Here is a 12,004-nt window from a genome sequence, read left to right as displayed (position 1 = left end):
TATATGTGTTTGAAAAGGGTGTATTCTTTATGAGCAAACACACTCGCAGATACGGATAGGTTCTTGATCAAGTTCGTTAGAGAAAGTAAAAGGCACGACATTTCTCTTACTACCTGACACCAGCTTAAACATCCATAAATCATGTTTAAACCAGCTGTTCTAAATGACATTAGGCGGACTACACCTTTAGGATGCTAGAACAAAAAGTGGTTTGTGTATGCCACCGAGAAGAGCCGTCACAGCATGCAAATCAGTGCCTGACCAGTCTTTATACCCTTGGTAGCTCAAGTTATGTTATAAGAAGTTAAAAGAGTTTATGCAGCTCTTAACTCCAGCAGGTGAGGTGGTCTTGACCTCTGGTGTTGCTTAAAAATTGTAACACCTGAGATTTATAACACCTTATTTGTTTTGGTGCGCCATAAAACTAAACAAAGCAAACAAACAAGAACTTTCTTACACTTTGAATGGACTATTTTCCAAATTCAAAGCAGGGCAAATCCATTACTCAAATTCAGTAGATTCAGAGTTACGATACAAAGTCATTGCAATAATTGATGTTTACCTGAATTCGCATAAAGATCATCTATTTTGGCTAAGGAGTCGATTCCTGTTCCATATGTGATAATTATCTTCAGCTTTTCTTTTTTCTTTCCATGTCTAATCTGCGAAACCTTTCCAAATACATCATGTTAAATAATTTCAAAAAATACATTTATCAACTACTAGTATTTGTACTTTTCACAGTTAGCTAAGGCTTAGCTATTTTTAAGTCACTGAAGAACTTTTAAGGTATTTAAATTTTGTGTTTAAGAAAAATGTGGTCCATGTCTACCGTTTTAAGTTCATTGAAATTTAAAGATTAAATTTCTAGCATTGCTCAAATGACAATTTCATCGTCACTCCTATATTCAGCGATTAGAACGTACATTTGGTATCAGTCATATGTAATATCAGGGAAAACTATTTTGCGAGCGTTTTGGCGCGCCTAAAACTAGTTTCAACTACCCCAGTGGAGTAGCAGCCACTAACCGCTCCAATGCGGCACCCCTCTGTGTTCCTTCACATGTTTCACATGCCTGTATGGTTACTTGTTTTGAATGTTAGCATGACTACCATGTCAATTTGTCGTTAACGATAAGTATTTTCTCAACCCCCTCTTCTTCTATTTTGAGCTCCTCCCCCACGTCCCGCTTTTTCACCCTTATAGCCTTTATCCACCTTATTCCCCCATGGGCCCGTTTTAGTTTTTATGCCCCCACAATGTGGGAGCATATAGCGTTGCACTTGTCCGTCCGTCCGTCAGTCCGTCCGTCCGTACGTCCCGAAATCTTGTGAACGCAACTCCTCTTAAACCGGATGGCAGATTTTGCTTAAACTTACAGGGATGAACAACCTTAATGTGTAGATGGTAGTAAAGGAAGGAATTTTCGCTGCGACCAAATTTAACAGAATTATGGCCCTTTGTTGATTTTTTCACTTGATACTATTTAGAAATTTTGTGAACGCAACTCCTCTTAAACCGGATGGCAGATTTGCTTCAACTTACAGGGATGAACAACCTTAAGGTGTAGATGGTCGTAAAGGAAGGAATTTTTGCTGTGACCAAATTTAACAGAATTATGGCCCTTTGTTGATTTTTTCACTATATACTATGTAGAAATTTTGTGAACGCAACTCCTCTTAAACTGGATGGCAGATTTGCTTAAACTTACAGGGATGGACAACCTTAAGGTGTAGATGGTCGTAAAGGAAGGAATTTTTGCTGTGACCAAATTTAACAGAATTATGGCCCTTTGTTGATTTTTTCACTATATACTATGTAGAAATTTTGTGAATGCAACTCCTCTTCAACCGGAAGGCAGATTTTGCTTAAACTTCCAGGGATGAACAACCTTAATGTGTAGATGGCAGTAAAGGAAGGAATTTTTGCTGCAACTAAATTTAACAGAATTATGGCCCTTTGTTGATTTTTTCATTATATACTATGTAGAAATTTTGTGAACGCAACTCCTCTTAAACCGGATGGCAGATTTTGCTTAAACTTCCAGGGATTAACAACCTTAATGTGTAGATGGTAGCAAAGGAAGGAATTTTTGCTGCGACCAAATTTAACAGAATTATGGCCCTTTGTTGATTTTTAGATTTCAACTTGTGGCACATGTAGTCCAAAAAATATTTGACCTAGAGTCATAAGATTGACAGAACAGTGGCGTGTGGGGGCATCCGTGTCCTATGGACACATTTCTAGTCATTATTATTTCACATAGTACTTGTCCCTCTACACTTTCGACGTCCTTATGTCCACTCCCGGTTTTGTTTTGGTGCCTTCTGGGTGCCCTGCTGTTGAAGCTTGGGTGTGTCGGGGGCTGCGTTCTCTAAATGTTGCCTTTGCCTTGTTAATCTTTATTCTCGTCTATTACTTGGTTCAGGAGGCCGGCAAATATAAATGATGCCGTTCATTAGTGTTAAGATGGCATAAAGAGTTTGGGATACGCCGTCAGTCTATAGAGGACGAACAGAGAGGCGGTCGCCCTTAAAGTCTGCGATTGTCACTCGTAAAGTAGATTAAATAATATATTGACCACGGGTTTACAGTTAGAAGCTTAGTCTCAACACTGGGTATGTCTAAGGATACAGTTTTTCGACTACTGAAAGTTCTGACCATAGCGAGGTGAGCATTAGATGGGTTCTCCGACGACCAAAAGACCCAGAATTTCTGGACCGTTTCGAGGAAGAAGGCGATGCGTTCTAGATAGGATAGTCACCGAAGAGTTCCACTCAGTTGGAGATTGGCGTATTGTGGTTTCAAAGAATCAGAAGCCCGCCTTACAGTCGCATTAGCGGGGACTACGTATAAAAGGCGTTGTAGGCGAAGTCTTTTATGACTTAAGTACTTTTATGACTTAAGTAAATAGTTTTTCAGACAGTGATGTGTGTATTTTGTATGAAGATCTTTTAATATTCTATGAATATGCTTTGAAAATTTTAGAATAATATTAGAAAAATATGACACTTTAGCATATGTTTTTACTGTTGAATTTATTAATTATCATTTAAGTTGTCTTTTTACTTCTGCGATCCCCTCGTACATATCTTTGATACATATTGATAAATTCAATTTGAAAAAAAAATGAAATTTATAAATGTGACTGTTTTTTACAAATTATTTTGTTTACTATCTTTTTGGTATTAAATTGGGTATAATTTATCTAATATGCCTCAACTGTATAATTTCGCCTTTTAAACTTATAAAGTTTAAATCAACTCATTACCTGCATACGGCACGATAAAAAATCACCATTCAAGGTTGCCATGACGCTCTCAGAAGCGTGAAGCATACATCTATAAATCACACCTGTGGACTAAAAGAAAGAAAATAGAAAAATGGTAAACTTTCAAGACCACACAAAGGAGCATAAAGGTTAGGTTTATTTTAATTCAAAAATACTGTGACATTGATTTGACCTTCTAAGTCTAAAGCAATAAATTTTTACTGATGATACTTCTCTAGTTATTGAAAAGAAACGGTTTCCTTCATCAAGGACTTGGTGACTTAGGGTATTAATCAACCTATGAAATAAATTTGAAGGGTCTATATAAAATGGTAATACAGTGACCAAAATGATGGCTGTCACTTTGGGAATAATGTGGCTATGACCTTTGATTGGAAGAGTTAAAACAAACAGAAACTGATCAATAAGGTTTGTCATTTTGAGAACTTTGAATCCTTTTTGTTAAAGAATAGTCCACTATTTGTTCGGAAACAAAGTTGACGAATATTTGTAAAAACAATGAAACAATATAATCACGCTTCTTTGAAAGGATCATAATAACCGATTGCTCTATTTACATATACTAGTTTATAATTTGTTTTTCAATTGTATATTCTTCACATGAAAGTTTTCTTGATAACCTAATTAGACGTAATGAATTTCCATCATCAGAGTTGTTTTTCAACCCTTCCTTTAGAAAATTTACTCAGTCTAACGACTAAATAAAACCATTCTGAACTTTTAACTAGGATGTATTTATTAATTTGTTTAAGTGCATCTCAATCTGTTAAGAGATGCTTGTACTTACGCTAGATGATAATTAAATGTTAACCAGGTTGATACTTACATTTATAGGATTTGCAATTCGAAAAGTTAAAACTGATCTTGTCCCTAATGGTAGGAAGTTCCCTTTGTTATTAAGTAGTTGTGGACATTCACCTATCTGTGAAAATAAACATATTTAAATATATAGAAATAATAGGAACAATAACATGCATAAATCTGCTGCCTGTATATTACAAAAAAATGTTTGAATTTCTAAAGTTAGTACATCCAAAATACCTGTATGAAATAAATATGTCTGTATGGTACGTTAAGATTGAATGACGCATGCGTGAAATGATTGTTAAAGGGTCAACCCCTACTTAAAATAGCAGCGTACAATTTTGTTCCGAAGCATTTTATTCTGTTTATGTGCAATATTCACGCGTGCTAAATATAAGAGGCACTTCATTTTAAAACTCTTTCGTGAATCGACCATAAGATTAAAGAAACACCAAATTTTTACATTTTATGGTATCTTTTTTAATCATTACTTTGAAGCCATATTATGCCTCAGAAATGAATAACGTTTTACTTCTTTAAAAAAAGGCTAACATGAATTTTATAATGTTTATAATGTTCTTTTAGCGCATTTAGAGCTTTTAGAAACTTGTTACCTGAAGATATTAGTGCTACATATGAAATAATTTATCATAAAGTAACAACAAGTAAACAAAAATAGTATTTTGACTTCAAAACATATACTTAATAATCAAACTTTAATAATTGCCAAAACACAACAGCAGAAATAGAATGTTCAAATATTAAGCCAATGATTAACTTTTTGGAAATTATAAAAAGCTTCTGAGAAATAAAATTAAAATCATTTTTGAGGCATAATAGGCCTTTGATAAATATCGGGATTTAAAATTCGATAGCCGTCCGATTGGCCTACTATAGTCTGCTTTATGCATACAATAGTATCAGATAGATTCTTTGTTGAAACCCCTTCATTCGTTTGACGTTTAATTCAATCTTAAGAATAAAGAAAAGAAACGCACAATCGAAATTGGACTAGGACATCCAGACTTTGGTTCTTGACAACTTGCATCTTGACCACACCAATTACACTGGACGAATTTAGTATTAATACATTCCATACACCTGATTAGAAAAAGAAAATGAATACTCAATCTAAAAATAATTAAGGAATTATATCTACATGTATTACAATTTTGTATTTTATTGTTACTCTTATATATATGAATTTAATTTAGCAAAATAATTATGTGTTGTTTGCTTGAAATGCAAAATAAATAAATTCTTCACATACTCACAGACACACACACGCATATATAGAATATCTGCAACTAAAAATGTTTGTTTTCTACGATCGTATTATATACATTGCCTTGACTTTTTCAAGGAAAAACATGCAAGAGCAGAGGTACAGTGCGAATGACCGTATTATATTACATAGTATGATACGAGGATTTGATACAGACGTTATTAGTTATGCATGTTGATGAATAAATAATACCTTTTATATTGTCTGCAGTCATAGATTAGAATTGAAGCAGACGACAGTGATGCCTCGAATCCCGTTTGTGTCTTTACAAGTAGCTCAATTTTCACATCACCATGGACTGCATTATAAATATTTTAAAGTGTGATGTTAAAAACATGTTACTACCATTTCTAAATTGTTAAGGAAAGATGTTTGGTAAATAATGAACATAACAGTTTCATCATTAAACACACTGTCTATGTTTAAATGACAAGCTTGTTTTTAATATTTAAAAACATTATTGGTGTTCAAATACTACTGAACCTTTGGAATATCCGCTTTCGAAACATTTTGAAAAAGTATGTCTGCTATAATAATCAATTTGATTGAGAAATGTAAGTTCGTGTTTTGCATTTAATCGTTTTATATCTTACTAGTATATATTTTTAAAACGTTCACAAAAGTTAACCTAAAAAATGCTTTCCGAACAACAATCCAATTACTACAAGCAATTATACGAGCGTACATTACTACATTTTTTTAGTCGCGGTAAAACATATGCGTTACACTTTTTAAAATACTGTTTTTTAAACTGTACTTTTTTGTTGTCTGTTTTCAAAACATTTTTTCTAAGAAAAGAAAAACATAAATTTGATTACATTTACTCTTTTGGTAACTCGATTCATTAAAAATATCTGCTTAACTTTTCAAAAGCAACTCAATTAAGTGTTTTTCTTGTCTTAAATCAATAATAACAAGAAAATAACAATACTCTGCACATCTAAATTTACCATATTTCAAACCGACAGTACATGTCTTTTATTTTGAAATTCGTACCTGCAAACATCGGCAACGAGCAAGAAAATGTGGTATTATCAAGGTCGTCTGCATTGGTCATATAATTGTTGGAATGCATAGAAAACATACAGAGGTATACATTATCCAAATCCCTCAACGAAAATTTTTTTATCCTTACAATGACCTGAAATTCGAGAAATTAAATCTGTTCATACAAGTTTATCGTCAGTAAGTTGAATATGTTAAGTTAACCTTTTTGCTCGTTTTATCTTTGACTTCGCTTACATGGTTGTTTTCAAGGGTTTTAGTGGCATTATCGTTGCGTTTTTGTACTTGTAAAAATTTGCATATCTGTTACAAAGTGTTTTTATTAACGTCATGTGTGAGTACTTATTTCTTAGCCATTGCAATTATCATTCAAAGGTTTACTAACGCATATATTACTACAGCTGCTATTCTTTCTAAATAAAACAAATAAAGAAAATAATCAGCTGTTTTTCATATTACCTTAGTGTTTGATGAGTTTGATGCAACCGATAAAGGTACTGCATGTGGCGCCACAGACATTGACAAACAATTTTCAAACGACGATATCCAATGATCGGTATAGTTGGAACATGCATGCCGCCGTGTAGCTCTGAAACAACGTGAAATACAAATTGTAAGTTATAGTTATATATTTAAAATGCTTTCTCGAACATTTGAATATACATGTATAGATAATATTATAAAGGAACATTTTTGTGAAATTGAATTGTAGAAATCACGTTTTGTTGTTGGTATCTTGTCACATGTTAATGATAATTATGAAAACGATACCTTTCTTTATAAACGCACCAGCCGCACAATGGATGTTTACCTTGTATCACGTCTTCGCAAGACTCGAATTCAGAACAATTAGTTGTCGCATACTTTACTACCTTGTAGAAAGAATAAGACATTTATTTGAATATTGTATTCGTGAAATAAGAAAATCAAAATGTAGTACGCAGGACATAACTAGTAATATATAATTTGTTGAAAAGATGTTGGTAAAGAACAAAAAATGCCTTCACTGTATTGTGTATTAAAATTGCCAGTCTCGTCAATCTTTTTAAATCATAATAATTTGCTGTAGGTCTTGTATCGATTGTTTGTGATACGAATAAAATAAAAGTTGACATGTAAAAACGTTTAACACATATAATTCCCATGGATTTTTACTGTAAATATGATCTCAATATTCCATATTCTAAAACATATAATAAAAAATATATATCGCAAATGCTTGAAGGCTGTTCTTTGATCCTGGGTATCTTTATAAGAACTGTAGATCTATTACATTAAAAGTTTAAAACAAAATTTCTAAGATTAAGTGAAGATTAGAGAAAATGAGAAAGAGCTTTAATCAGGTAAGACGATGTTCGCTGAACGCTACCCCCGATACAACCCTGCCACACTGGCAAGAACACAACGAGAAAAAATCGTGGAGGTAACAATGGTTAAGAAAGGAGAAAAGGCATACGTACCTTTTTACTGCTCATCACATACACCGTCTCTTCACCAATGGCGTATATTTTCCTAATTTCATTACCGGGGTCTACTGTCATTTTGTAGTTTTCTAAGACCGAATAGTTTTGCAACAAAACTGTCTAGAAAATAAATAAAAACTTACAACAAATTTCATTCTTATAGCAAAATGCCATCATTTCAAAAATGCATGTATCAAAACTCCTACTCAAGTGAAGCTTACTGTTGAACTATCACAAATATAAAGCAGTTTTCGATTTGACAAGTTGTGAACCTACAAAATCATTTATTATTCCGATGACAGTTTAAAATATTTCCAAAATATAACTAATATAATTGCTTAAAACATTATTGTTGCAAACCTGTAGTATAATCCCTGCAGTTGTTCCAATCCAAATGACTGTTTTGTTTTCATATGTCGCACCAGCTAGTGTTGTAAGGGTACCTGAGATATTTGGGGAGACGAAATTTGCCTCTATGTTTATCGGATCTTTGCTTAAAACATTGCTGTACTTTTTTGGTGTGTTGCATCCATGGTTAAGATACTCGAAGATCTAGTATAGTTATAATTTAACATAATTAATATAATTAGATTTTTATCAACCAAAGAACCAGAGTTTCTTTTCATTCGAAATTCAGTCTTGAGTATTCATTTAAATGAAACATAAATCTCTTCTAAAACATGATAAGTTGTAAACTTCGGATGTTTTAATTAATTAAGCATCATAATTATTGAAACTTACAATTACTTCGTAACTTTAAATACACTTGATCAAATTAAACAGATTTATAAATTGTGTATTTATTTATTCATTTGCTTATTTTTTATCTAAAGAATCATGTTTTGACATTCGCTAAATGGCCGATACATTTAGCAAATATCAAAGTTATAATAATAATAATCCAATAGTTTGATGTGTACTTAATGCAGTAACTCTTACATCTTTATTTTTTTGGCACTCTCCGACTTTTTTGTAAGATGGTAGATATCGTGTGCTAACATTCCCGGGCCCTGTGCAAGACGTACTATACAACAATTGGGCAGTGTCTAATGCATCATCTATATCTGTAATTTTAGATATGCAACCAACACTGTCCCCTGATGGTTTTTCTGGATTATTTCCCCTTGTAAACACTGCAATAAATAAAACACCAGCGGAATTATCCTGAAACATTTCACTGTCTACCAAGATAGCATCTTGAATTAAATTGTACGTTACGTCAAAATGATTGCAGTTTAAGACAATATCCGTATATGTATTGAAATGTGTATCGTTTTGACAAATCCTCACTAGCTTTGTTACATAGGCTGAAGATCCTACTTCATTTTTCTGATTTGTAACAAAATAACTCATCCCATTGTATTGGAAGCATGCTTTGTAATATATCAAAAAGTCTTCATTAGGTGTAGATGGTATTTGGATTCTGAGTAGTTTTTCTTTGAACCCATGTCTAATAGGCTTAAAATGATAGAGTTTCCTTGCGCTTATAGCAAAGCTGTATGTCGAAGCTTTCCTTCCATCTAGTAAGGTCTTTTCAAAAAAGTGAATACCATCACCAAATGTCACAGCAACAAAAAATGTCCCATTACTAGTAATTAATCCAACTGCAGGTCTGTTTTCATTTGTTGATACAGTTAGATGGTCGTAGGCTTTATAATTTGCTGAACTTGACCATAAAACGCTCTCTATATTTGATAAGTTACGGGCTTCACATACTCCCGAGTTTCCCGTGCCACAACTGACAAGTACATGGAATTGCTCACTCTGATGTACAAGCAAAATCTTGTTAACATTTCTAGAGCAAACACCAAATGTAGATTCACAAGTGTTCGCTATTTGAATTTGTTTCAAATCTTTATCCAAAGCGTAAATTCTGTTGACTCCGCCTACATAAAAATTTTCCTCATAGAGCCAGAAACTTGTCAAGGGGGCTGACAATTGTTCTGTTTGCTGAATCCGAGTGTAAGACGTTAATCCAGATGGTAAGATGAAAGCGCATAAATGATAAAAGATTGATGTCGAAAGCATCTTTATAATTTTATATGTGAAGCAAATATTGAAAGGATTCTTGATCTATCAAGTCGACTGTTATATATATATAGATAGATATTAGTAAACCAGGCCGTAATCATTAGTAAAATAATAATGTCTATATTTTATTTCCTTATCAGTTGAATGTATAATTGTTTCGAACAATGTAATCATTTATCATGAAGACTTCAAAATCGTGTAAAATACTTTAATTGTAATTGTTATTTTAAGCATTTAAAAAAAGATAACACATTATGCTGGTATGAACCTTGCTTTTTTAGATATTGAAAATTGAGTACCTCTCAAGCCAGTGCTAAAGGGTGGCGAGGGACATTTCATTTTTCATTATCCCTCGTGTACAGACTCAATAAAACCGAGTCTGCAATTTTGTTGTGATAAATGCTCCAAAAGTTAGAAAAAGGAGAAATTAAGAATTCCTAAAGAAAGTCCAAAACGGCAAAATTGAAAATGTTGCAGACTCGGTTTGTTTGAGCCTTTTCATGGACGGTACTGTAAAGTGAAAACTACCGTCCGCGCCCCTATTTCTGGCTTAAGCAGAAATGAAATGGTAAAATTCTGAATTTAGAAACATCCGCTGATGTGTTTATACAGCGGTTATCATGGAACCTTCAAAATGACACAGTATGCCATTCCATGAAAAGCGGCGTATGTTCCCAAAGTAATAGAAAGCGTGTGCCTTAAACGAGAAATAAATGATCAGAACGAAACAAAATGGAATTGTGAAAGGGTATCAGAGATTATGAAACCTGCAAATCACAGACTACTTTTTATCACTACATTGCATCATGTGTTTGAAAATGAGTAAAAAATTTGTTTTGTCAAGTACAGAGCCAGTTTCAGTTTTTATTCCTATAAATAGATTTGTCACCACTCACCAAGATACAGTCTCGAATAATTCTGACGATTTAAAAGCATTCTATCAAACTCATTCTTGGTATGCTTAATGTGTTTCATAAAAGATACATTTAGACTGAATATGATCATTAACATGCCGATGCCGTGTACGAATAACGTTACCGTATGATGGACTTTTAACGCAAGTGCGGTTCCGCACAGATAATTTTGAACGCAAGCCTTTTAATTTTTAATTTATATCTTAGTGCGTAAAATACTAAAATAACCATTTTTAAGATTCATTTTTTTAAGTATGCCTAATAAACACATCCAATTTGATATAGTGGGCAACTAGAACATTGTTGAATATAAGTTTTACATTAGTGAAAAGTGTATCACAATATTTTGTTCCCTTCGTTTAAACAAAACTGAAACTATATTGTCTATAAGTAACTTGAAATATTAAAGAATTGAAAATAATTCATTGGATGATAATTATTTTCCTGCAAGCGGAATTTAGAAAGGTATTTTCTTCCGCATATTCAATTTATAGCCTATATATTCATAATTCTCTTTGATCTTATGAAAATGGTATTTTCTATCTTATCCAGACTGTTTGCCTTTTTTCATCAATATCTAATATTAATTTCTTCCGCATTTTCAGTAAGTGGCTCATTTACTTAACCGTTTGAATGCTGTTGGTGATAAGGCGTGACCATGCTAATTTTGTGCCAGGGCAAAATTCACACCATACTATGCTTATTTCGACTGCATAATGTATGCATTTTCATATGAAAACAATACAAATAGACATTGGAATGTCCACTAAACTCAATAGGTTGTTCATCCGATTTGTAATCGATTCCCGATTGAGTCGACATTTCTCTCGGACTTTGAGTGTAACTCACAGTTGATTCAGATTAGAAATCGCTCACTTGCGGCAAAAATTGAATATTACTGGTAAATCATTTAAAAATGAAATGCAGAGCAGTACAGTTATAAAAATATCAACGTACAATACGTTAGGCACCATATCACGAAATCCCGAAATACTTGTTGGTACTATATTCTAGGGTTGTCCCAAAATATCGTAGTAAAAAATCTGTTACTCAATCAATAAAAACACTATAGAATAACCCAGCTAAGGGAAAGTCAATACACGTGCAATGTGTGTCTTTGCGAAATAAAAACAACAAAATATCTCCAAAGTTTACCAAGGTATCCAAATTTAAAAAATGCAACAACATACCCGGCGCACGCCGTCATAA

The 12,004-nt window shown here is 33.1% G+C and overlaps 1 protein-coding gene across 1 annotated transcript; it reads right to left on the bottom strand.

Moving 5' to 3' along the window:
* Positions 1 to 539: 539 nt before the first annotated feature.
* On the bottom strand, positions 540 to 9,921 carry LOC132746943 (plexin-A4-like). Its single transcript, XM_060736227.1, has 11 exons — positions 8,790 to 9,921; positions 8,211 to 8,402; positions 7,848 to 7,970; positions 7,159 to 7,259; positions 6,847 to 6,976; positions 6,379 to 6,523; positions 5,575 to 5,680; positions 5,096 to 5,198; positions 4,120 to 4,215; positions 3,273 to 3,362; positions 540 to 671 (listed from the first exon to the last, which is right to left on the bottom strand). The coding sequence occupies exons 1-11, from the start codon at positions 9,876 to 9,878 to the stop codon at positions 540 to 542; spliced, it is 2,307 nt and encodes a 768-aa protein (XP_060592210.1). The 5' UTR covers positions 9,879 to 9,921.
* Between the last annotated feature and the right edge of the window lie 2,083 nt (positions 9,922 to 12,004).

The sequence above is a fragment of the Ruditapes philippinarum genome, unplaced genomic scaffold (genome assembly GCF_026571515.1).
Source record: "Ruditapes philippinarum isolate M1 unplaced genomic scaffold, ASM2657151v2 ctg1520_1_1_1_1, whole genome shotgun sequence".
NCBI classification, from domain to species: domain Eukaryota; kingdom Metazoa; phylum Mollusca; class Bivalvia; order Venerida; family Veneridae; genus Ruditapes; species Ruditapes philippinarum.
This window is presented reverse-complemented; position numbering and strand designations above follow the sequence as displayed.